Below are 24386 nucleotides of genomic sequence, written 5' to 3'. Positions count from 1 at the left end.
GTATTGGACGGTGTCCAGCTTCTTGACTGTTGTGGGAGCTGCACTCATCCAGGCAAGTGGGGAGTATTCCATCACACTCCTGACTTGTGCCTTGCAGATGGTGGACAGCTTTGGGGAGTCAGGAGGTGAGTTACTTATTGCACGATTCTTAGCCTCTGACCTGCTCTTGTAGCCACAGTATTTTTGTGGCTAGTCCAGTTCAGTTCCTGGTCAATGGTAACCCCCGAGGATGTTGGTGGTGGGGGGATTCAATGATGGTTACACCATTGAACATCAAGGGGCGATGGTTGGATTCTCTCTAGTAGGAGCTGGTCATTGCCTGACACTTGTGTGGCGTGAATGTTACTTGCTACTTGTTAGCCATGCCCTCCTGCACACTTCATTGAACCCCTGGCTTGATGGTATTTGTAGAGTGGGGGATACGCTGGGCCATGAGGTTACAGATTGTGTTTGAGTACAATTCTACTCGTATTCTTCTCTGACCTCCTCAGTTGATCGAATCCAATTCAGGAAATCGCGTTGTCCAGTTGTTAGCTATAAGCCAGTTACTTTCTACATGATGCGATCTCTGTCCAAGTCATGAACTGGTCCAGCTCCCTCTTCAGAGTCAGCACCCACCATAGCAACTGGAAACTCTTTCCAAAGGTTCTCAGTTCTCCGGGCAGAGAAAAGAAACACTGAACATGCTGTTTATTCCTACACTTGCATAGTTTAAACTAGTTCTCCCCAATTTGATAAACTAGCATCATCTATCAATAGTGACTCTATCCAGGCATTCATGTATTTACAAGGCCTCTGTAAATTAGCGTAAATCTCTGCTGCTTGAAATTTAAACAAATTAAAATCCTTGAGCCTGTCTAAGTAGCTGAGCTCCTCTAACCTGGGAATCATTCCTGCAGCTCTCCTTTGGAACTTTTCCAATGACACTATATTATCCAACACGTAGGGGTAACCAAAACTGTGCATTCTATTGAGATGTGGTCTGACCAGGAACCTGTACAGGCAATGTGATAGCCCTTGTTTAACACTGATTGGTTCCATCAATATAAACTCAATACTTTGTTAGCTTTAACTACAGTTTTTCTGCACTGATCATGAACCTTCAGTGATCTGTACACAGTAGCACCAAGATCTTTTTTATCTCACCCTGTCTCAGTATTGTTCCCTGCAAGTGATGCTTGTATTCAATATTGGCCCAATCAATATGTATGAGGTACAGTTATCTGAATGGAACACTGTTTGCCAATGTGTGTCCACAGTTGTAGCACATCTAAACGTTTTATTGGATTTGATCACCCTCTACTATCTTAATCTTCAAATCGATGTTTTTGTCATCTGAAAACGTATATATTGTACTCCTAACACCCTACTACTTGTGCTCCTGATTCATATTTTCACCCTTGTCCAGCTCATGAATACAGATTGTCAAAGTCATGGGTGCAGGACCAACCCTCGGGAGAGATCACTTGTCACATATCTTCCAATTAAATTTGAGGTTCGGGATTGAAGAGATTTCCTAATCCAGAGCTTCAAATTTCAACTCACACTCCATCAAATGAAGTAACCTAGTGTGAGGATGCATATCGAAGGCTTTCTGAAAGTCTAGAGTGACAATGTCCACCAAATTTCTCTCATGCCCTATCCTAGTGACTTCCTCAATAAACTCCTCCAAATTTGTTGGACACAAGCTAATTTTTTGAAGTTGTGTTGTGAATTTCTAATGGCCTCTTACCTTTCCCAGTGATCATAAAGAACATTCCTTATTATCCCTTCCACTATTTGTCCCTTTTTAAATGGTATGGATAATGTTAATGAAATTTGAAACATTACATTTTTATTATTTCACGGAACAGGATGAGAGGTCAGAAAGTCTTTGATGCGAAATGAGAATATCTACAGATATTCACACAACAGAACATTAATGTGGAGAAATGTGAGGAAAAGGGAATATTCAGGGCGACTGGGAATCTACTGACCCATTTCCTCATGGCGGTGAAAGAGAGCACACTATTCTACTCAAAGAATAATCCTACAATTCACGGGTTGTGTTTGAACCCAATGTAATAATTACAATAAATATATTTTCAATTTCCCAAAACTACATTGTGGGAAACTAGAAGCAAAACTAATTATTTGTAAACAGTTCAAATGAACTGTGAATGTTACTGCTGTAATGTTACATGGAGTGAAGTTGGTAGTTGTTCTATTTCAAGTTCTGATCAGTAAGAGGACAGGACTATTATAAAAACACAATCAATGTATGCATGTGTAAAACTCCTGAAAAATTGTTAGCGATTTCTGAAACGCAGGACAACAGGAAAAGGATTATTCTTTTTGAGTTCTCTCTCCGAAGGCAGGTCCGACTCACAGCTAAACCACGGTAGGGCAAGGAGGCAGGTCCAAGATGCATCCCAGCTGGAATGGAATCGAACCCCATGCTGTTGGCACCAACCTGATCCACACTGGCCGCCCAGAAAACTGAACCAATCGGCCCTAATATCTCAGATAACCTGCCCACAGCCTGACAGAATACCAGAAGGAATCTTGCTGTCCAAGTGCACAGTGATATCAAAGATAACTTGCTGAAGGCAGGTTACAATAACAGTGGGACTCCTGAACAATTACACTCACTCCCTCTCCCACTCCTACCCAATGTCCTATTTACCATTGCTGCAGAAGTTTGGCTTCACTGAGGATTTCATAAACTGATTGACAAGAACATCTACCACCATATAACCAGGGCCTTTGTGGATTTGTAATGAGGTGTCCAGAGTAAAGGCAGGTCAGAAAGTGTTAACCATCAGAGAGAAAATATCATCTTTATAAAATCTCCATGTTCAGTAAATATTAGAACCAAGTGATGACTTTAAATTTTTCTTGGTCATTGCTCACTTTCAAGCGAGGTTTCCAATAATTGAGCTTTAATTCCAGCAGAAACTTTGATTGAAACCGTGAAATGAATCTATCTATTCAGCAAAATCATATTGAGAAGCCTTTTATGTTATTACAACTAACATTTACTGTCTACTTTAATTGAAGGTGTTGAACAGAAACACAAGGAGATCCTCCGGGTTCAAACTGAAACACTGAGAGTGAACACTATCCTAATAAAGGAGAAGGTTAAGATTTTCCAGCTGATTGATCGATACGCTGAGCTAACGATCATTTCTAATGTTCGAGATCGGACACTTGTAGAACATGAACTGTTGGCAAGAGGCCGGGACCATGAAGAGTGGAGAAAGAAAGATCTCCGGAGAGAACTGGAAAAAATCCGAACTGATCAATTGTTCCAGAGCAGTTTTTCCCTGAGAAAATCCAAATCTGGGAGTTCAGCAGCAGTGAGTGGAGTCCCAGGGATCGGAAAAACAACAATGGTACAAAAGATGGTTTATGATTGGGCCACTGGGAAAATATACCCAGACTTTCAATTTGTTTTCAGTTTTAAACTCCGGGATTTGAACACCATTAACTGCTGAATAAACCTGAGGAATCTGATACTGTTTTTCTATCCTTACTTTGGGAATGTTCTGGGAGAGCTCTGGAAGAACCCAGAGGGATTGCTGTTTATATTCGATGGTTTGGATGAATTCAAGGACGGGATTGATTTTGCTGACAATCGGAGAAATACAGAACCTCAGTTCATGTGCACAGATCCTGAATGCTGGTGTGAAGTGTCTGACATTGTGTACAGTTTAATACAGCACAAGCTGCTCCCAGGATGTTCAGTGCTAGTGACCAGCCGCCCCACTGCATTGCATTTATTGGAAAAGGCTGAGATTAGTGTCTGGGCTGAAATCCTGGGATTTGTTGGTGATGAACGGAAGGAATATTTCAACAAGTTTTTTGAAGATCAGGCAGTGGCAGCAGCTGTTTTCAAACACGTGGAGGAGAACGAGATCCTGTACACCATGTGCTACAACCCTTCCTACTGCTGGATCCTCGGTCTGTCACTGGGCCCCTTATTTACACAAAGAGACAGGAAACAGCAGCAAGTTCCCAAGACCATCACCCAGCTATATTCCTACTATATTTACAACATTCTGAAAAACCATGGCCGAGAGATTGAAAGCCCCCGTGATGTGTTCCTGAAGCTTGGTGAGATGGCCTTCACAGGAGTCTCTGAGAAGAAGATTGTGTTTAGAAATGGAGATTTGATCAAGTACAATCTGCAACCTTCCCAGTTCCTGTCAGGGTTCCTGATGGAACTTTTGGAGAGAGATGATTCTGTCCAGAGTGTGGTTTACACGTTCCCACACCTCACCGTCCAAGAGTTTGCAGCTGCACTCGCTCAATTCCTGACTCCCGATCCCATGGACATCCAGAAACTCCTCAGTGAAGTGGACAGTGAAGAAGATGGGAGATTTGAGATATTTCGCCGTTTTGTTGCTGGTCTCTCCTCCCCACAGTCAGCTCGGCCCCTGGATGAGTTTCTGAGTCCATTTCTTCATCAAACAACCTGTCGAGTGATTGACTGGGTGAAGGAGAATGTTCACGGTCAGCTTCAAAATGGAGGGACTAAAACTGTTAAAAGGAACCTCGTGAACACGTTCCACTACCTGTTTGAGTCTCAGAATAAAGCACTGGCTCAGGCCACAGTGGGATCTGTTGGAACACTTGCATTTAGTGGATTGCAACTGACCCCGATTGACTGTGCGGTCCTGTCTCATGTCCTTGGACTCTGTGATACAATAAAACACCTCAATCTACAGAGGTGCTACATACAGTGTGAAGGACTCCAGCGGCTGCAAAACGTTCTGTACAAATATCAGAGTTTTAGGTAATTGCTTGTTTGGTCCTGGAGCTCGTATTTTGATTATTGAAGTAAAATTTACCATCTTAAAAATGAAAAAATAAATAACTTACAGTTCAAGAAATAAGAGGCAGAGTCAGAAAAAACTTTACAAAATAAGATGAGTGTAAAATTCCAAATTAGAAAATAAGAATAATACTTGTTGGGATACTTAATGGTGAATCAAATAGTTTAAGCGTGGGATTTTGATGATAAGAAATAGGGCTAATTATATACAAAGGGAAAATGATATAGATAGTCTAAGGATAATAAACACCAGTGGAGATAAAAATAACTTAAATAATAATAATTATAAACTATATCAATTGTAAGCTGTACTCATCACAAGGAAAATAAGTCCTATATATCATCATAATTAATCAAATTGTTTCTGGCGGGAGGGTGAAATATCTTAAATTTAGATAATTACGATTAAAGACCTTTCAAATTCAAATCATTTAAATTTACTCTCAATTCTGTTCATTTAATGAGGAAACCTGCTGCTGACCTAAACGTTCGAGTTCCCCCATTGCACGTTCATACCCAGAAGGCAGGCAGTCATGCTGGACAACTGGGAGGAATTTTCAGGAATCTGTACCATTGACTGGTTCTTACACAGAGTGAACAGTCTCTGGTAGAACTGACAGTTGGACAGTTACAACAGGATTTTCTGATAATCCACCCCACATCTGTGAAACTGCTGCAAGCAGGGAACTCCCGGAAATTCCAGGAAATATCATAAAAGCTGCACCTGCAGTAAATGTAGAGGTTATTTAATGGGGAATAATGTGGGAAACACCCCTCCCATATCAACTATGGGAACAGGGACATGTCAACTTTGTAACAGGACAGAATAAACTTTCCTTGTTGCATAAAATCCAGCGGATAGATTTTACAGCAGCAGTTAGCACACTTTGACAATATCCAGCAATAGCTGGAAATCAAGACGTGGAAGGGAGAGAGGAACCTGGTGAAATTAGAATCACTAAGGAAGCAGTGCTGAGTGAACTGATGGAGCTGCAGGCTGACAAGACTCCGCGTCCTGATGGGCTTCATCTTAGGGTCTTAAAAGAGGTGACTAATGAGGTAGTGGATGCGCTGGTGTTAATTTTCCAATATTCGCTAGATTCTGGAAAGGTTCCATCAGATTGGAAAGTAGCAAATATAACCCCTCTATTCAAGAAGGGAGGGAGGCAGAAAGCAGGAAACTATAAACCAGTTAGCTAAACGTCTGAAGTGGGGAAGGTGTTAGAATCGATCATTAATGGGGTTATAGCTGGGCATCTAGAGAAATTCAATGTAATCGGGAAGAGTAAACATGGTGTTGTGAAAGGGCAATCATGTATGACCAATTTAATGAAGTTCTTTGAAGGAGTGACATGTGCAGTGGATAGAGGGAAGCCTGAAGACATACTGCGCTTGGATTTCCAGAGGCATTTGTTAAAGTGCCACATCAAAGGCTATTGCATAAAATCGATGGGATTAGGAAAACTCCGGAAATTTCTCTGAACTATAGCAATAGTCTCACCTGCGGTAAAGGTAGAGCCTGTTTAATGCTAAATAAAGTGGGGGACAGCCCTTCCCTGTCAACGAGGAGAACAGGGACACTTCAACTTTGTTAAGGGGAGAGAATAAAATTTCCTTCTTGTATAAAATCCAGGGGGATGGATTTTAAAGCAACAGTTAGCAGAGTTTCACAATATAATTCACTTCGAGGTGTAATACAGAGTAATGTAATGCACAGAGTTATGAAGGACATGGAATCATTCCTTTAACTCTTGGAAAATTGGGCCGTTCTCATAAAAGCCCCAGAATTAACGAAGAACAGAAATGAGACAAGTTTCCTCAAACTTGGCCGGCCAGTCACTGAGCTTCAGGAGAGTAATTCTGATCATCAGGGATTGAGGCCAAACTGGGGGACATTTAGAAGCTGCACACAGACAACTCTCTATCTAATAAATATTGAGAGGGGTGAAAGTGGTATTCACCAGTAGTTAAATTAGTGATAGTGAATTGTTCACCAGCTTATACTGCTCACTGTTTCCTTTTCCCTTCAATTGAAAGGAAAATCGGGTGAGCTGTAGTATGGGCGGGTGATCCAAGATCACCCATCATACACTATCAACAAAAGATCAAATTACCCCCAATAGATTTAATTTGCAGTAACAGTAAAATCTCTGCATTGATTTCTGATGTTGCTTCCATGTTTCCTGTGATATTGGGAAAAACAATTGAATCTGATCTGAGTTTTTATTCAATGTAATTACATTTCGGGGCTCCCCGAAGGAGGGAAACAGAGGCAGCGGAGGGAGGGGGACAAAGTGCCAAGAATACTGGCACCGGCAGTGTGTCAATTTCAAGATGCTGATGCTCGTTTCATCGTGAATCACCAAGAGTAGGCGGGTTGGGACAGGAATGTCAAGTAAGACAGTTGAGAACTTTGTTCAGCAGATAATAAGGTTTGAGATTTAAAGTTCTAAAGGGGTGGACAGTTTACCTGTTCATCTGAAGGAAAGTGGGCACAGAGTGGGAGCCACACATGGCTGCCACAGCCCGATAAGAAGGTCAGTGGGGTAGGCACTTGGTAAGGAGGTGCCTTGGTGCTGTGGAAGTGGCAGGGAGAGTGGAAACTCAGGATTTGAATGGGGTTGGCACTCCCAGCAGTGTGGAGGGAAACTCAGGATATGAATGGGGTTGGCACTCCCAGCAGTGTGGAGGGAAACTCAGGATTTGAATGGGGTTGGCACTCCCAGCAGTGTGGAGGGAAACTCAGGATTTGAATGGGGTTGGCACTCCCAGCAGTGCGGAGGGAAACTCCGGATTTGAATGGGGTTGGCACTCCCAGCAGTGTGGAGGGAAACTCAGGATATGAATGGGGTTGGCACTCCCAGCAGTGCGGAGGGAAACTCAGGATATGAATGGGGTTGGCACTCCCAGCAGTGCGGAGAGAAACTCAGGATTTGAATGGGGTTGGCTCTCCCAGCAGTGCGGAGAGAAACTCAGGATTTGAATGGGGTTGGCACTCCCAGCAGTGCGGAGAGAAACTCAGGATTTGAATGGGGTTGGCACTCCCAGCAGTGCGGAGAGAAACTCAGGATTTGAATGGGGTTGGCACTCCCAGCAGTGTTGAGGGAAACTCAGGATATGAATGGGGTTGGCACTCCCAGCAGTGTGGGGGTAAAAGAGGGAGAAAGGCTGCCATGAAAAATTGAGAGGCCACCTTCCCAGAAGGAAGGCTCCAGCTGTCAGATGTTGGATGAGGGGCAACACCCTCTGCAGGGAGGGCAGAACCCCAGGCATCAGAAGGGCACAGGAGAGGAAAGAGGGACAGGAAGGCAACAGAGGCCAAGCATTCAATACAGGAACTGTTGCTGAAGACGGAGCTATCAAGGCCCAGTGATGGTGGATATTGTGACCCTTCAGGCAGTGCCCACATACATCTGTGTCCTCAATGCTGAATACCTCACAGCGCTGGTCACAGTTATTGTGGCATTGAACTCCTTCACTTCTGGCTCCTTCCAAGGATCAGGTGTGGACCTTAGAGACATGTCACATGTGGCTGCTCACCAGGCCATCTCACAGGTCATGGATTCACTTTTAGCCAGAGCTGGACAGCGCATTCATTTAATAACAGGGAGGCCTTGCAGGGACACAGGGATTCCCCCAGGGGCAGAGTATCACTGATTGTACCCATTGGCCATCAAGGCACCCAGTGACTTGCCAGGGAGATCCATACAGGAAGGGCTTCCACTCCCTCAATGACTCGTCTGTGACCACAACAAAAACTTCCTCCATGTGTGCACTCACTTTCCCGGAAACTGCCATGATACTTCATCCTCCAAAGTCTGTGTCCTAGAGGATAACGGATATTCCTCGAAGTGATGTTACTGAGCTCTCTGTGGGAGTCCCAGAAAGAGGCACAATGGTGAGACAACCATTGAACAGGACATCAGGCTTGTGAAGATGTGATTCCAGTGCCTGGACCAGTCGGGTGGTGACCTCCAATCCCCTCTTGCAAGTGTCTCTGTCAGTGTGGAAATCTGCTGCATTCTCCATAACATGGCTCTCCAGAGAGGTGTGAACCTTGAGGAGAATGAGGCACTGGGATGACACAGCTCATCGAGGGAACAGCAGGCTGTGAGAGAGGAGGTGAAGGGAGAGGACGCTGAACAAAGTGGAGCCCCTGCTGCATGATGAGGTGGCTTCCTCCTGCCCCCCTCGGGGAAGAGGAACTCGCCCCCACCCCCTCCCTCATGGCCTCCAGTTTGGCAGCGATAAAGTGAGGGGATTCCCTGCCCTGGGTACCAAGCCTCGGGCTTCCCTGTGACATCTCACTTCACTCTGGTGCTGTGGGAGGCTTTGGTACAAACTCCTGATCTCTCCCTCAGGACAACCAGCAGCCTCAGTGATGGCTGGCAAGTGAACAGGAAATCTGTCTCCATGACAAATAATGATGTCCCCATTTAAAAATCATAACTTTAATCACTTTCCCACCGGTTGTGGGTTTTGGACCCAAAATAATCCTGTTCCTTGCCTCCATTGTGAATATTCAGCCTGTTTTAATGTGTTTCTCACTTCTCTGTTTAGACTAAGTCATAATAATCTGGGAGATTCAGGAGTGAAACTACTGTCTGCGGTCCTGAGGAATCCAGGCTGTAAAATTCAGGAACTGGAGTAAGTACCAGACTGTGTGAGTTTGTGTTTATAATAACCGGATGTCTGACACTGTATTTTATTATTGGTTTCAGGATTTTGGTTCTTAATAGCACTATGTACGTTATTATGAGTATCAGTAACAGGATTAATATTAATCAGTGGGGTGAAAATGGACATGGAAATGGCAGGGATGTAAAACAGGTAAAATCACATTTTCTGGTGTCTATAGGAACACCTGATATTGAGGACTATTGAAGTAGACCCATATCGCAGATGACCGATGCAGTGCTGACTATTCTGCAGCTCCATTCATGTCCAATTTCACCCCCCCCTGTATTTTGTCCAGATTTCCACTGTTTTCTCTCCCTCTGGTCTCCAGACTGTGTAACAACACTCTCACAGTTTCTTGTGCTAAGGATCTTGCCTCCGCTGTCAATACAAACCAGTCACTGACGAACCTGGACCTAAGTAATAATAAACTGAAAGATTCTGGAGTGAAACTTCTGTCTGCAGCTCTGAGGAATCTAGGTAGTAAAATTCAGAAACTGAGTTTAGTACATAAGAACATAAGAAATAGGAGTAGGAGTTGGTCATTTGGCCCCTCAATCCTGCTCTGTTATTCAATAAGATCATGGCTGACCTGCTTGTGTTGTGAATTTCACATTCCTATCTACTGCTGATAATCTTTGATTCCCTTGCCTAACAAGAATCTATCCAGCTCCGCCTTAAAAATATTCAATAACCCCGCCTCCTCCACCTTCTGAGGCAGAGAGATCCACAGTCTCACAACTGTCTGAGAGAAAACAAATTCTCATATCTGTCCTTAAATGAAAAACCCTAATTTTAAAAACAGTGACCCCGAGTTCTGGACTCACCCACAGGAGGAAAAATCTTTTCCATGTCCACCTCATCAAGACCATTCAGCATCTTATACACTTAAATCAAATCACCCCTCACGCTTTTAAACTCCAATTGAAACAAGCACAGTCTGTCCAACCTTTCCTCACAAGACAACCCACTCACTCCAGGTATCAATCCAGGAAACCACCTATGAACTGCTTCCAACGCATTTACATCCTTCCTTAAATAAGGAGACCAAAACTACACACTATTCAAGATACGGTCTTACCAATGCCCCGTATAACTGAAGCATAACATCCTTACTTCTCTGTTCAATTCCCCTTTAATAAAGGACAGCATTCCATTAGCCTTCTGAATTACTTGCTGTACCTGCAAACTAACTTTTTATGACTCATGTACTAGAACACCCAGATCCATCTACACCTCGGAATTCTGCTGTCGTTCTCTGTTTAAATAATATTCTACTTTTTTATTATCCCTGCCAATGTGAACAACTTCACATTTTCCCACGTTATAATCCATGTGCCAGATTTTTGCTCACTCAACTTATCTATATCCATGTGCAACCTCCTTCTGTCCTCTTGACAACATACTTTCCAACCTATTCTTTGTATCATCTGAAAATTTAGTGACCATGCCATCACTCCCTTCATGTAAATCATTGATGTAAATTGTAAAAGGCTGAGACCCCAGCACAGATCCCTGCGGGACTCCACTCGACACATCCTGCTTTTAAGAAAAAAGACCCATTTATACATCCTCTGCTTTCTGCCAGCCAACCAATCTCCTATCCATGCTAATATGTTACCCCCTACACCACCAGCATTTATTATCCACAGTAACCTTTGGCATGGCACCTTATCAAATGCCTTCTGGACATTCAAGTACAGTCTGTCTACAAGCTCCCTTTATCCACAGTGCATATTACTCCTTCAAATAATTCCCAATAAACTGGTTAAATATGGGCAGAATTTTCGGGTTGGCGAGCGTGGGTGGGGCCTGCTCACCGACACATAAAATGACGCACGGTGACATCGGACGGGAGTCTCAGCGTCACAGCGCGCTATTTAGATTTTCAGTTTGGCGGGTGCGCAGCCAAACTGTCAAAGGCCTATTGAGGCCTTTAAGAAAGTAATGAAAGTAGTTCAGAATGCTGCCTGTCCAACCTGAAGGTTGGGGGGCAGGCAAAGAGTCCAGGTGGCCTTCACATTTTTCGTAAAACCTCATCCATGGGCGGGATGAGGTTTCATGAAGGGTTTATTAATTAAATAAAACACTTTTAAACATTTGATAAACACTGTCTCATGAGGGGAGATGTTGAAATAATTTTTTGTGTCTTTAATAAAAACTTTCATTCCACAATTAATCTCGGTGAGGCCGCTCTGTGCCTCAGGGAGATTTCTGCCTCTGTCACCCGCGCATGTGTGAAAGAGTGCAGGCCCCGACTCAGGGAATCCCCCCTCCCCACTCCCGCTGCCCCCACAGGGAGCGTTTAGCGCTTCGGGGGCGTGCGTCACGCTGGGTGGGCTTTAATTGACCCGCCCATGTAAAATGGCGGCACAGCCTCGATCTGGGGCGCCCATCGGGATCGCGCCCGACCCCACCCAACCCCCATCCCTTTCTGCCCATGATTTTCCTTTCACAAAACCATGCTGACTCTACCTGATTACCCGAGTTTTTCTCAGTGTTTAGCTATCACCCCCTTAATGATCAATTTTAACAACTTCCCCACCACAAATACCTATAGTTTCCTGTTTTGTGCCTCGCTCAAGGTTTTAAAGTTTCGGGTTATTTAATTTCAAAGTCTTAGTTATTTTTATTTATAGATCTACCTTAACTCCCACACCAGTCTAAGCCTGCACACTGTCCCTCCCACTGGGCACTTACCGGCCAATCAACGCACTGGCTTCCTGTGACGTCACAATCGCCTTTACCCCACACTGCTGCCTGGCAGCAGCTGAAACGGTGCATTCCTCAGCTCCCGACTGCCCCCTGCAGCTCCGCTCCCACTCCCAGCAAGGTCGGCCGCTCTGCAATCCCTGGTCTTTATTTACAGGCGCTTCTCAGAACCTAACTGTCTTCTGCAGCTCTGCTCTGTCTCCCAGCAAGGTACCAGACTGTGGAATTATGTTTATAATAACTGCATGTCTGATGCTGTAAAGTATTATGATTATCAGTAATAGTGTCAGTAATAAACACTGCACATTATCATTACTACAAGTATTAGTGTTATTAATAAACACCCCGGATTTATTCTGATTCATGAATTGTTTCTCTCTCTGATCTCCAGCCGGATAGTAACAGCCTCACATATTCATAGCTCCCCTCTCAGCACAAATTGGGCACTGATGAGCCTGGACCTGAGTTACGACAAACTGTAAGATTCAGGAATAATACCTTCAAAAATCATTTAAAGTCATTCTCAAAGACATGAATCAGAATTAAAAACTGGACAAAACGATTATTGCTTCTACAATTCCCATGGTGGAATTTTATGGCCCCCCTCGCCAGCGGGATTTTCCAGACCCCGCCGAAGTCAATGGATTGTGAAGGGCCCATCCTATTTTACAGTCCCTCCCGTGCAGTAAAATTCCCCCCATATTGTATTCTTACATTTTTAGCTTAGCTTAATTAGACATTCACATTATAGATCTTTAAACTAGAAAGCTTCTCAGTTTGTAATAAAAGTGTAAAACATTCACAAATATATTGGTAAGGCAGATAATAAACTATCAAAATGAATCAGCTATCACAGTCTGTGGCTCCCAATAACCCAACAGTAAAATTCAGAAACTGTGTGAGATGTTGTTTCTGATAACAGGATGTCGAACACTGTACGGTATCATTAGTATCAGTCATGGTGTCATCAACAACAACATCAACTTTCATTCATATAGCAGCTTTAATATAGTTAATTGTCCCAAGACACTTCACAGGAGTGTTATCTAACAGACTTGGGCAGCGTGGAAAATGAGATATTAGGACAGGCAACTAAAAGCCAAGTCAGGGAGGAAGGTTTTAACGAGAGTGTTAAAGGAGAAGAGAGGGGAGAGAGGTGGAAGGAATTAGGAAGGGAAATCCAAAGCTTGGGGCTGAAGAGCTCAAGGCGCAGCTGCCAATGACAATAATTCCCATATTTAATAATCTGAAACATAAACACGTTGTTATTATTAGTATTGGGAATAGTGTTATTTAAAATAAAACTTATTAATAGGCACATAATTAGCTTGGCAGCGAAGTTAAAGCCCAAGTAATAAAAGGGACTGTGACAGCATGGATATAAAGTTGTCTGAGTGACAGGAAACAGAAAATAGTTGTTAATGGTTGTTTTTCAGTTCGAGGAAGCAGACAGTGGAGCTCTCCACCGGTTGCTTCAGGACGAGCAGTATTACATTTCTTGATATATGCTAATGACTTAGACTTGGGTGCACCTAAAAATGAGGCACCAAACTGGTGAAGCTACAACCCAGGACAACTTGCAGGCCAACTAATGGGAGAAGAACATGATCCCACAACCAACCGATAAGATCAAAGTTTTGTACACCTGTCACATCCAGTTGTGAATGGTGACGGTCGATTAAACAGCTCACTGGAGGAAAAGGCTCCACCAATATTCCCATCCTCAATGGGGGAGGCCAGACACGTCTGATGATTATTGGCTCAAACAGTCCAATTTAACTGGGTCAGACCCATTCTTAGAACATTAAAGTTGGCTTTCCCCATATTAATTATTCTTACTCTGGACTGTTCTTTGTTTTATCCCATAGTCAGCTTAAACCTTATGATACAGTGATCACTCCTTTAGACTTGATTCACTTGGCCCATTTCATTCCAAAGAATAATGTCAAGCTGTGCATCCTTTCTCACACTAGAAACACGCTGCTGTAGAACAATTTCCTGGTCACTCTAGGAATTCTGGCTCCTCTCTGCCTGTCACATTAATACTATCCCAGTCTATATTTGGAAAATTAAAGTTCCCCATTATAACTACTCTATAATTCTTGCACCTCTCTGGAATTTCCTTGCAAATTTGTTCTTCTCCATCTTTCCCCTAGTTGGTCGCCTAGAGACTAGCAATGTAATTGCACCTTTTCTGTTCCATAAGCCGAGCCATATAAATTCTGTACAAAAACAGAATTACCTGGAAAAACTCAGCAGGTCTGGCAGCATCGGCGGAGAAGAAATCAGTTAACGTTTCGAGCCTTCATGGCCCTTCGGCAGAACTGGAGCATAGTTAGAAGAAGGGAGAAATATAAATTGGTTTAAGGTGGGTGGGGTGGGGGTTGGTGGGGGGGGGGGGGGGTGGAGAGACACATTGAGGGTGTGGTGTGGTGATTGTGGAGATGAGCAGATAATCAAAAGATGTCACAGACAAAAGGGTCAAAGAGGTGTTGAAGGTGGTGATATTTGTCTGAGAAAAGTGCTAATTAAGAATGGAAGACAGGATATTCAAAGTACAGCTCTAGTGGGGGTGGGGTGGAAAGACTAAAGGTTTTAGTTTTAGATTTTAAAATAATGGAAATAGGTGGGGAAAGAAGAATCTATATAAATTATTGAAAAAAAAGCCGGGGGGGGGGAAAGAAACGGGGTGGGGATGGGGGGAGGGGGAGTTTAAGATCTAAAGTTGTTGAATTCAATATTCAGCCCAGAGGGCTGTAAAGTGCCTAGTCGGAAGATGAGGTGCTGTTCCTCCAGTTTGCGCTGGGCTTCAGTGGAACAATGCAGCAAGCCAAGGACAGACATGTTGGCAAGAGAACAGAGTGGAGTGTTAAAATGGCAAGCGACAGGGAGGTTTGGGTCTTTCTTGCGGACAGACCGCAGGTGTTCCGCAAAACGGTCGCCCAGTTTGCGTTTGGTCTCTCCAATGTAGAGGAGACCGCATTGGGAGCAACGAATGCAGTAGACTAAGTTAGGGGAAATGCAAGTGAAATGCTGCTTCACTTGAAAGGAGTGTTTGGGCCCTTGGACGGTGAGGAGAGAGGAAGTGAAGGGGCAGGTGTTGCATCTTCTGCGTGGGCATGGGGAGGTGCCATAAGTGGGGGTTGAGGAGTAGGGGGTGATGGAGGAGTGGACCAGGGTGTCCCGGAGGGAACGATCCCTTTGGAATGCCGTCAGGGGGGGTGAAGGGAAGATGTGTTTGGTGGTGGCATCATGCTGGAGTTGGCGGAAATGGCGGAGGATGATCCTTTGAATGCGGAGGCTGGTGGGGTGATAAGTGAGGACAAGGGGGACCCTATCATGTTTCTGGGAAGGAGGAGAAGGCGTGAGGGAGGATGCGCGGGATATGGGCCGGACACGGTTGAGGGCCCTGTCAACGACCGTGCATGGAAAACCTCGGTTAAGGAAGAAGGAGGACATGTCAGAGGAGCTGTTTTTGAAGGTAGCGTCATCAGAACAGATGCGACGGAGGCGAAGGAACTGAGAGAATGGGATGGAGTCTTTACAGGAAGCGGGGTGTGAGGAGCTGTAGTCGAGGTAGCTGTGGGAGTCGGTAGGCTTGTAATGGATATTGGTGGACAGTCTATCATCAGAAATTGAGACAGAGAGGTCAAGGAAGGGAAGAGAAGTGTCAGAGATGGACCATGTGAAGATGATGGAGGGGTGGAGATGGGAAGCAAAATTAATAAATTTTTCCAGGTCCCGGCGGGCTCTCGTCGGGACCTGGAAAAATTTATTAATTTTGCTTCCAATCTCCACCGCTCCATCATCTTCACATGGTCCATCTCTGACACTTCTCTTCCCTTCCTTGACCTCTCTGTCTCAATTTCTGATGATAGACTGTCCACCAATATCCATTACAAGCCTACCGACTCCCACAGCTACCTCGACTACAGCTCCTCACACCCCGCTTCCTGTAAAGACTCCATCCCATTCTCTCAGTTCCTTCGCCTCCGTCGCATCTGTTCTGATGACGCTACCTTCAAAAACAGCTCCTCTGACATGTCCTCCTTCTTCCTTAACCGAGGTTTTCCATGCACGGTCGTTGACAGGGCCCTCAACCGTGTCCGGCCCATATCCCGCGCATCCTCCCTCACGCCTTCTCCTCCTTCCCAGAAACATGATAGGGACCCCCTTGTCCTCACTTATCACCCCACCAGCCTCCGCATTCAAAGGATCATCCTCCGCCATTTCCGCCAACTCCAGCATGATGCCACCACCAAACACATCTTCCCTTCACCCCCCCTGACGGCATTCCGTAGGGATCGTTCCCTCCGGGACACCCTGGTCCACTCCTCCATCACCCCCTACTCCTCAACCCCCACTTATGGCACCTCCCCATGCCCACGCAGAAGATGCAACACCTGCCCCTTCACTTCCTCTCTCCTCACCGTCCAAGGGCCCAAACACTCCTTTCAAGTGAAGCAGCATTTCACTTGCATTTCCCCTAACTTAGTCTACTGCATTCGTTGCTCCCAATGCGGTCTCCTCTACATTGGAGAGACCAAACGCAAACTGGGCGACCGTTTTGCGGAACACCTGCGGTCTGTCCGCAAGAAAGACCCAAACCTCCCTGTCGCTTGCCATTTTAACACTCCACCCTGTTGTCTTGCCAACATGTCTGTCCTTGGCTTGCTGCATTGTTCCACTGAAGCCCAACGCAAACAGGAGGAACAGCACCTCATCTTCCGACTAGGCACTTTACAGCCTTCCGGGCTGAATATTGAATTCAACAACTTTAGATCTTAAACTCCCCCTCCCCCCATCCCCACCCCGTTTCTTTCCCCCGCCCCCGGCTTTTTTTTCAATAATTTATATAGATTCTTCTTTCCCCACCTATTTCCATTATTTTAAAATCTAAAACTAAAACCTTTAGTCTTTCGACCCCACCCCCACTAGAGCTGTACTTTGAATATCCTGTCTTCCATTCTTAATTAGCACTTTTCTCAGACAAATACCACCACCTTCAACACGTCTTTGACCCTTTTGTCTGTGACATCTTTTGATTATCTGCTCATCTCCACAATCACCACACCACACCCTCAATGTGTCTCTACCCCCCCCCCCCACCCCCCACCAACCCCCACCCCACCCACCTTAAACCAGTTTATATTTCTCCCTTCTTCTAACTATGCTCCAGTTCTGCCGAAGGGCCATGAAGGCTCGAAACGTTAACTGATTTCTTCTCCGCCGATGCTGCCAGACCTGCTGAGTTTTTCCAAGTAATTCTGTTTTTGTTTTGGATTTCCAGCATCCGCAGTAACTTTTAGCTTTTTGTTCATATAAATTCTGTCCTTGTCCTCTTTGGATCATCCCCTTTCTCCAGCGCTGAAATATTCTGCTTAATCATTCCAACCACCCCATTCCATTTTCTCCCTTTCCTATCTTTCCTGAATACCATATATTCAGACCAATCTTATTTCCCACACTCCATGCATTCACAAACATGCTCTGTAACCCTGATTTAGACTTTAGTGTCTTCTCCCTTACTCTGTACAGACTTAATAACTTATTATTTCCTACTCTAGTGCTATATATTTCTCGCAGTATTCCTTGGTATTCCTCTCTGTTAATACCTGCTGGTTCCCACACTCCTGCCAAGATAGTTTAAACCCTCCCCAATACCAGGAGCAAATCACCAGGAACTCAGCTCCAGCTCTGTTTCGGTGCAATCCATCTGACCTGTAGAGGTCCCACCTCCCTCAGAGCTGCTTACAAAGTCCCAGCAATTCTAAATCCCTTTCCCCTGCACCATCTTTCCAGCCACTAATTCATCTGCTTACCCTCCTATTTCTGTGTTCACTTGTGCGGGATACAAGGAGTTATCCAGAGATTACTGCTTTTCAGGCTGCGCTTGCTAATTTCTTACCTAGCTCCCTAACTTCTGTCTGCAGGGAAACAGTCTCAGTATAGGCTACTGAACTTTAAGGACTGATGCTTCACTTAAGGGGTTATGAATCTTTGGAATTCTCTATCCCAGAGGGTTGTGGATCCCCATCGTTGAATAAATAATTCTAAGGCTGAGATGGAAAGGTTTTTGGTCCCTCCTGGGATTGAGCAACATGGGGAGTGGGTGGGAAAGTGGAGTTGAAACCCTCGGTCATCCATGACCATATTGTCTGAGCAGGCTATTCCGGCTCCTATTTCTTTGTTCTTGTGCAGCAAGACCTAGAGAATTTGTAGGCTTGGCCTGATAAGTGGCAAATAACAAATGCACCACACAAGAGCCAGGCAATTACCATCTCCAACAACAGAGAATCTAACCTCACCACCACTCCACCACCACCTCCACCCGCCTCCCAGCCCATAGAGGCTGGGAATTCTGCAGTGAGTAACTCACCTCCTGACACCCCAAAATCTCTTAACTATCTAGAAGGCCACAAGTCAGGAATATGAAGGAATGCTCTCCACTTGCCTGGATCAGTGCAGCTCTAACAACAATCAAGAAGCTCGACACCATCCAGGGTAAATGAGCATGCTTGTACAGAATCCCATTGACCATCTTAACATCCATTCCCTCCACCACCGACCCACATTGGGGGCAGCATCACACCAAGACTCCTTCAACAGCAAATTCCAAAACCGTGGCCTCTACCACCTGGAAGGACAAGGTCAGTCGATGCATCACAAACTGCAAGTGCCCCTCGAAGTCACACACCATCCTGACTTGGAACTATATCCCCGTCCCTGCACTGTCACCTGGTCAAAACGTGCAAGTGAAGCTTGAGATTCAACATACAGACGTGTTCCATATGAGTCTTTACTTAGACACCCATTTAATATAATTAATCTTCCTCCTTGTGCAGCTCTGTTGCTGTTTCTTTGAATGTCTTTAACATTTCCCTTGAACCGTTAGCACATGAGGCAAAAATGCTGGAAATGAATTGAACTTATTCTGTGTTGTCCTTCCATTGTCACCCTTTGCAGGAGGCAGTGAACTGTTAAAGGCCCAGTAATGTCCTTAAAATAATGGTGAAAGATTAATTTTGTGATGCACCATCTTAAAATTCATTGAAGACACATACACAGCAAGGTGATATGTCACAACAAAATATAACCCTGTGAAACCCAAGTGCAATGAGATGAACCTTTTAAAGTGATGATGGGGGCTCTTACATTGCACTCCCCCTGCGCTGTCAGCTGAGGTGGAGGCAGGGTGCTGACCTTTCTCCGCCGAGGATTTCAATGACCATGGTGGTTGTCCTCTGGTTTCCTGAGGTCTGGAGGGCCCCAGCATACTGAGGGCCTCCTGCACAGATAGGCTCTGTTATCGTGGGTTTGTGAGGTGCTGGTGTTCCGGTCAGAGCAGTGGAGGACCCGCTGCCAAATCCAGGAGCACTCTGAGAGGAGCCACCAGATGCTGCAGGCAGTCTCTCCTATACACTTTCAGGGCACACTGGACCCTCCCTGCTCACCTGAGGAGTCCGAGGACTTGGTGGTGACTCCAGTCACCTCACCCCCTCTCACCCAGCCATTGCTCATGGAGGTGGTGATGACATGCGGGTCAGTGTGTATCTCCAATCGTTGGTCTGCTGGATTGACTGTCCATCAAGGTCACCAATCTCTCAGTACAGGATGCCTAGGGCACTCATGCCTGGGACAAAGCAATACTCATCGCTTGGATTAACTCCTACAGCCTTTGTGTCTGGTTACACACAGCTTCTTTATGTTAACATACCTCATGCTGCAGTTCCAACATCTGCTACCTTGTTGAAGACGCTGGTGACATGTCATCAGCCTGAAGCTTGACATTGCCTTTCCCTCCCAGAGCCCTCCGAGCGTGAGTGACCTTGGCTATTACTGTATCCATCAGCTGCTCGGGTGTGTCTGTGCTGTTCACCAGATTGTGACTCCTTTACTAATGGAATGTGACTATCTCCCGACGTGATAGTACCTGCACTAGCGGAGGGTGCGAGGGGAATAATGTGACGGTGCACCCTCTGAGGTCCCCTTCTCGTCCTCAGAGGTGGATGGCTGTCACCCGGTCACAGCCCTCGATCTGTGAAGGAAAAAATAGTGTTTCTAGGGAAATGTTTGTTTTGTGCTCGCCAGAGGGTCTCCTGTGTCCATCCATTAGGGCACTCATTCTCTCAGCTCCACAACCCACCTCAACATCAGTGATTGCCCACCCTGCCTCCAGATCTCCCAGTTCATGTGTCTGAATTTCCATGGGTGGAAGGATGAGGAGATCTGGGGTACAGTGACCCATCTTGGCTCAGTCCCTCTCGTCAGCTGTTTTCATCTGCAAGCATAGAAATCTTCATGTAACTCGCCCATCAAAGAGACACACTAGCCTATACTGGTGGCAGCCTGACTGTCCCGCATGGCACCACATGCATGTCTCCTGCATGCAGCACTCATCAGCGTGCAACACTTGATCTGTCATCTGCCATTTCAGCTCTTCATTCAGTAACCAGGGCTCCCTCGCTGGTCCCTCCAGATTTGCTGTGTTTGAAAGTACTGCTGGCTGCCTTTACAGATGGCGCCAGCATTGTCTGAACCAGGACGTCCCCTGTCTGCACCCCCGAAGTGGACGGCTCCTCCCACCTGTTAGCTCTGATTAAATCGCATTCGTAACTCTGACTACCCTGACCCTACGTCCAAACACCCACTTACAATCTGATCAGGCCTTCACCGCCTCCGGTAAAATTCCAGTCATTATCTTCAGCCCCATCACAAACTCCATTCCCGAGCCATTGACCATCCCAAGCCCCTCCCTAGCAACCCGGATAAGGACATGGGAATCCTGTGCTTTTGTTTTGTATCATCATCCTTTTTCATATTGTCCTTTCCTTGCCACCCTCCCATCCCCATTTCCCTGTTGTTTAAAACCTGCTGATTCGCTGATTTTTTAGTTCAATTCTAATGAAAGTGCATTGACAGAAACATTAAACTCTTTTTCTCTCTGAACAGATATTGCCTGACCTGCTGAGTATTTCCAGCATATTCTATTTAGATTTCAGATTTACACCAACGATAGTATTTTGCCTTCTAGATAAATGGAAGTTGTTTCTTGAATTTCTCACACTATATATTATTATTGTCATTAATGGTCTTTAAAACACTGACTTTACCCTGATCCCTGTTATCTTTCTCCCTCTGATCTTCAGCCTGCGTCATAACAATCTCACAGCTTCTTGTGCCGAGGATCTCGCCTCTGCTCTCAGTACAAACCGATCACTGACGGATCTGAAACTTGGTAATAATAAACAGGGAGATTCAGGGATGAAACTATTGTCTGAGGCTCTGAGGGATCCGGACTGTAAAATACAGAAACTGTGGTAAGTACAGACTGTGTGACATTGTGTTTATAATAGCAGAATAGTAAACAAAACAATGTCAGCACTGTTACTGGTATAATAAATAAATGCTGTCCAATTTTATTAGTGCCAGTGATAAAGTTATTAATTTTTGAGTAAATCTACATTTACTCAGATTCATGTCATTTCTGTCTCTAATCCAGTCCATGGGATGTCAGTCCTACAGATAGATGTGCTGAGAGTGCGGGGGAATAAAGTGATGGTTCACCCTCTGAGGACCCCTCCTCCTCCCCAGAGGTGGACGGCTGGCCCCAGGTCACAGAAGTCCTTGATTTGCGAGAGCGAGAATCGTGAATGGAGGGAAATGCATATTAAAACATATCCTTCAGATTATTGTTTGTGACCAGTGATGGACAAATGAACAAGATGTATTGTGGTCAGCAGAGGCTCTCCTGTGTCCATCCATTAGGGCACTTATTCTCTCAACTCCACAACGCACCTCAACATCAGTGATTGACCGCCCTGCCTCCAGATCTCCCAGTTCATGTGTCTGAATTTCCATGGGTGTAAGGTTGAGAAGATCTGGGACACAGCGACCCATCTTGGCTCAGGCTCTCTCGCCAACTGTTTCATCTGCAAGCATAGAAATCTTCATGTAACTCGCCCATCAAAGAGACACACTAGCCTATACTGGTGGCATCCTGACTGTCCCGCATGGCACCACATGCATGTCTCCTGCATGCAGCACTCATCAGCGTGCAACCCTTGATCTGTCTTCTGCCATTTCAGCTCTTCATTCAGTAACCAGGGCTCCCTCGCTGGTCCCTCCAGAGCTGCTGTGTTTGAAAGTACTGCTGGCTGCTTTTACAGATGGTGCCAGCATTGTCTGAACCGGGACGTCCCCTGTCTGCACCCCCGAAGTGGACGGCTCCTCCCAGCTGTCAGCTCTGATAATATCGTATTCGTAACTCTGACTACCCTGACCCTCCGTCCAAACACCCACTTACAATCTGATCAGGCCTTCGCTGCCTCCGGTAAAATTCCAGTCATTATCTTCAGCCCCATCACAAACTCCATTCCCAAGCCATTGACCATCCCAAGCACCTCCCTAGCAACCCGGATAAGGACATGGGAATCCTGTGCTTTTGTTTTGTATCATCATCCTTTTTCATATTGTCCTTTCCTTGCCACCTTCCCATCCCCATTTCCCTGTTGCTTAAAACCTGTTGATTCGCTGATTATTTTTTTTTCAATTCTAATGAAAGTGCATTGACAGAAACATTAAACTCTTTTTCTCTCTGAACAGATATTGCCTGACCTGCTGAGTATTTCCAGCATATTCTATTTAGATTTCAGATTTACACCAACGTTTTACCTACTAGATAAATGGAAGTTGTTTCTTGAATTTCTCACACTATATATTATTATTGTCATTCATGGTCTTTAAAACACTGACTTTACACTGATCCCTGTTATCTTTCTCCCTCTGATCTTCAGCCTGTGTTGTAACGATCTCACAAGTTCTGCTGTCGAGGATCTCGCCTCTGCTCTCAGTACAAACCGGTCACTGACGGATCTGAACCTTGATCATAACAAACTGGGAGATTCAGGGGTGAATCTATTGTCTGAGGCTCTGAGGGATCCGGACTGTAAAATACAGAAACTGTGGTAAGTACAAACTGTGTGAGATTGTGTTTATAATAGTATAGAAAACAAAACAATGTCAGCCCTGTTACTGGTATAATAAATAAACGCTGTCCAATTTTACTAGTGCCAGTGATAATGTTATTAATTTTAAAAATCTCCATTTACTCTGATTCATGTTATTTCTGTCTCTAATCCCATCTATGGGATGTCAGTTCCACAGATGTTTGTGCTGAGGGTGCAGGGGAATAAAGTGATGGTGCACCCTCTGAGGACCCCTCCTCCTCCTCAGAGGTGGGCTGTCCCCCGGTCACAGGAGTCCTTGATTTGTGAGAGCGAGAAGAGTGATTCGAGGGCAATGCACATTACAACACACCCTTCAGATTATTGTGTGTGAACAGTGATGCACACATGAACACAATGTTTTGTGGTCACCAGAGGATCTCCTCTGTCCATCTATTTAAACACTCTCTCTCCCAGCTCCCTAACCCATCTCACCATCAGTAATTGCCGCCCAGCCTCTAGGCTTCCCAGCTCCAGCGCTTCACCTTCCATCAAAGTCCGGAATGAGCCTAAGCTGGTGCAGCCTGACTGTCCATCATGACACCACAGGGATGGGTCCTGCTTGGAGCCATTTGGTCATCACAAATCAACTCTGACTGGGCCCTCCAGAGAGGCTGACATGTCTCTAACAGCCAATGCTGCTGCCTGGGCATTGCCAGTGGCTGGGAGGGAATGACCTTTCTACCAATTTCACTTTCATCATAAGCCATAAGTGAAGTTGTAAGCTTCACCCTGTGTGCAGCACTCACGGCCATTATCCTCATCCCCACCACAAACTCCATCCCCTGATCACTGATGTCCCATGTCCTCTAGCGACCCCGGGCAAGGACTTGGGGATACTGTGGATGTGTCTTGCAAGCAGGGAAATTATCCCTTTGAGGTCGTGACCCTAGAATTACAGCGAGTATGACGTGGTTCAACACCCAATAGAACAATTGGGACGTTAATGGGTTTAATTTCCGGCTTCATTATCCGCCGGAGCTCTTCAAAGTTTCCGCGTGCCCGCCAAGCGAAATATCACACGAGTGCGCGATGACGTCAGGACGCTCGTCCGACATCATCTCGCCCGATTCCCCGCCTGCTTGGGTCAGGCACGCGCCCGCCTGCGGGACTCTGGGCTCTGTTTCTCCCTTCACAGATACTGTCTCCCAGGCTGACTATTTACAGAACATTCC

General features: G+C 45.4%; 1 protein-coding gene across 1 annotated transcript in view; it reads left to right on the top strand.

Moving 5' to 3' along the window:
• LOC144686331 (NACHT, LRR and PYD domains-containing protein 3-like) overlaps positions 1-24386 on the top strand; it is a 57606-nt gene that overhangs the window by 23813 nt on the left and 9407 nt on the right. The window contains 3 exon segments of the mRNA XM_078551412.1: positions 3040-4777; positions 9377-9463; positions 23002-23172. Of these exon segments, the coding sequence (XP_078407538.1) occupies positions 3040-4777; positions 9377-9463; positions 23002-23172 (1996 nt within the window).

The sequence above is a fragment of the Cetorhinus maximus genome, chromosome 11, assembly GCF_964194155.1.
Source record: "Cetorhinus maximus chromosome 11, sCetMax3.hap1.1, whole genome shotgun sequence".
Taxonomy (NCBI): Eukaryota; Metazoa; Chordata; class Chondrichthyes; order Lamniformes; family Cetorhinidae; genus Cetorhinus; species Cetorhinus maximus.
This window is presented reverse-complemented; position numbering and strand designations above follow the sequence as displayed.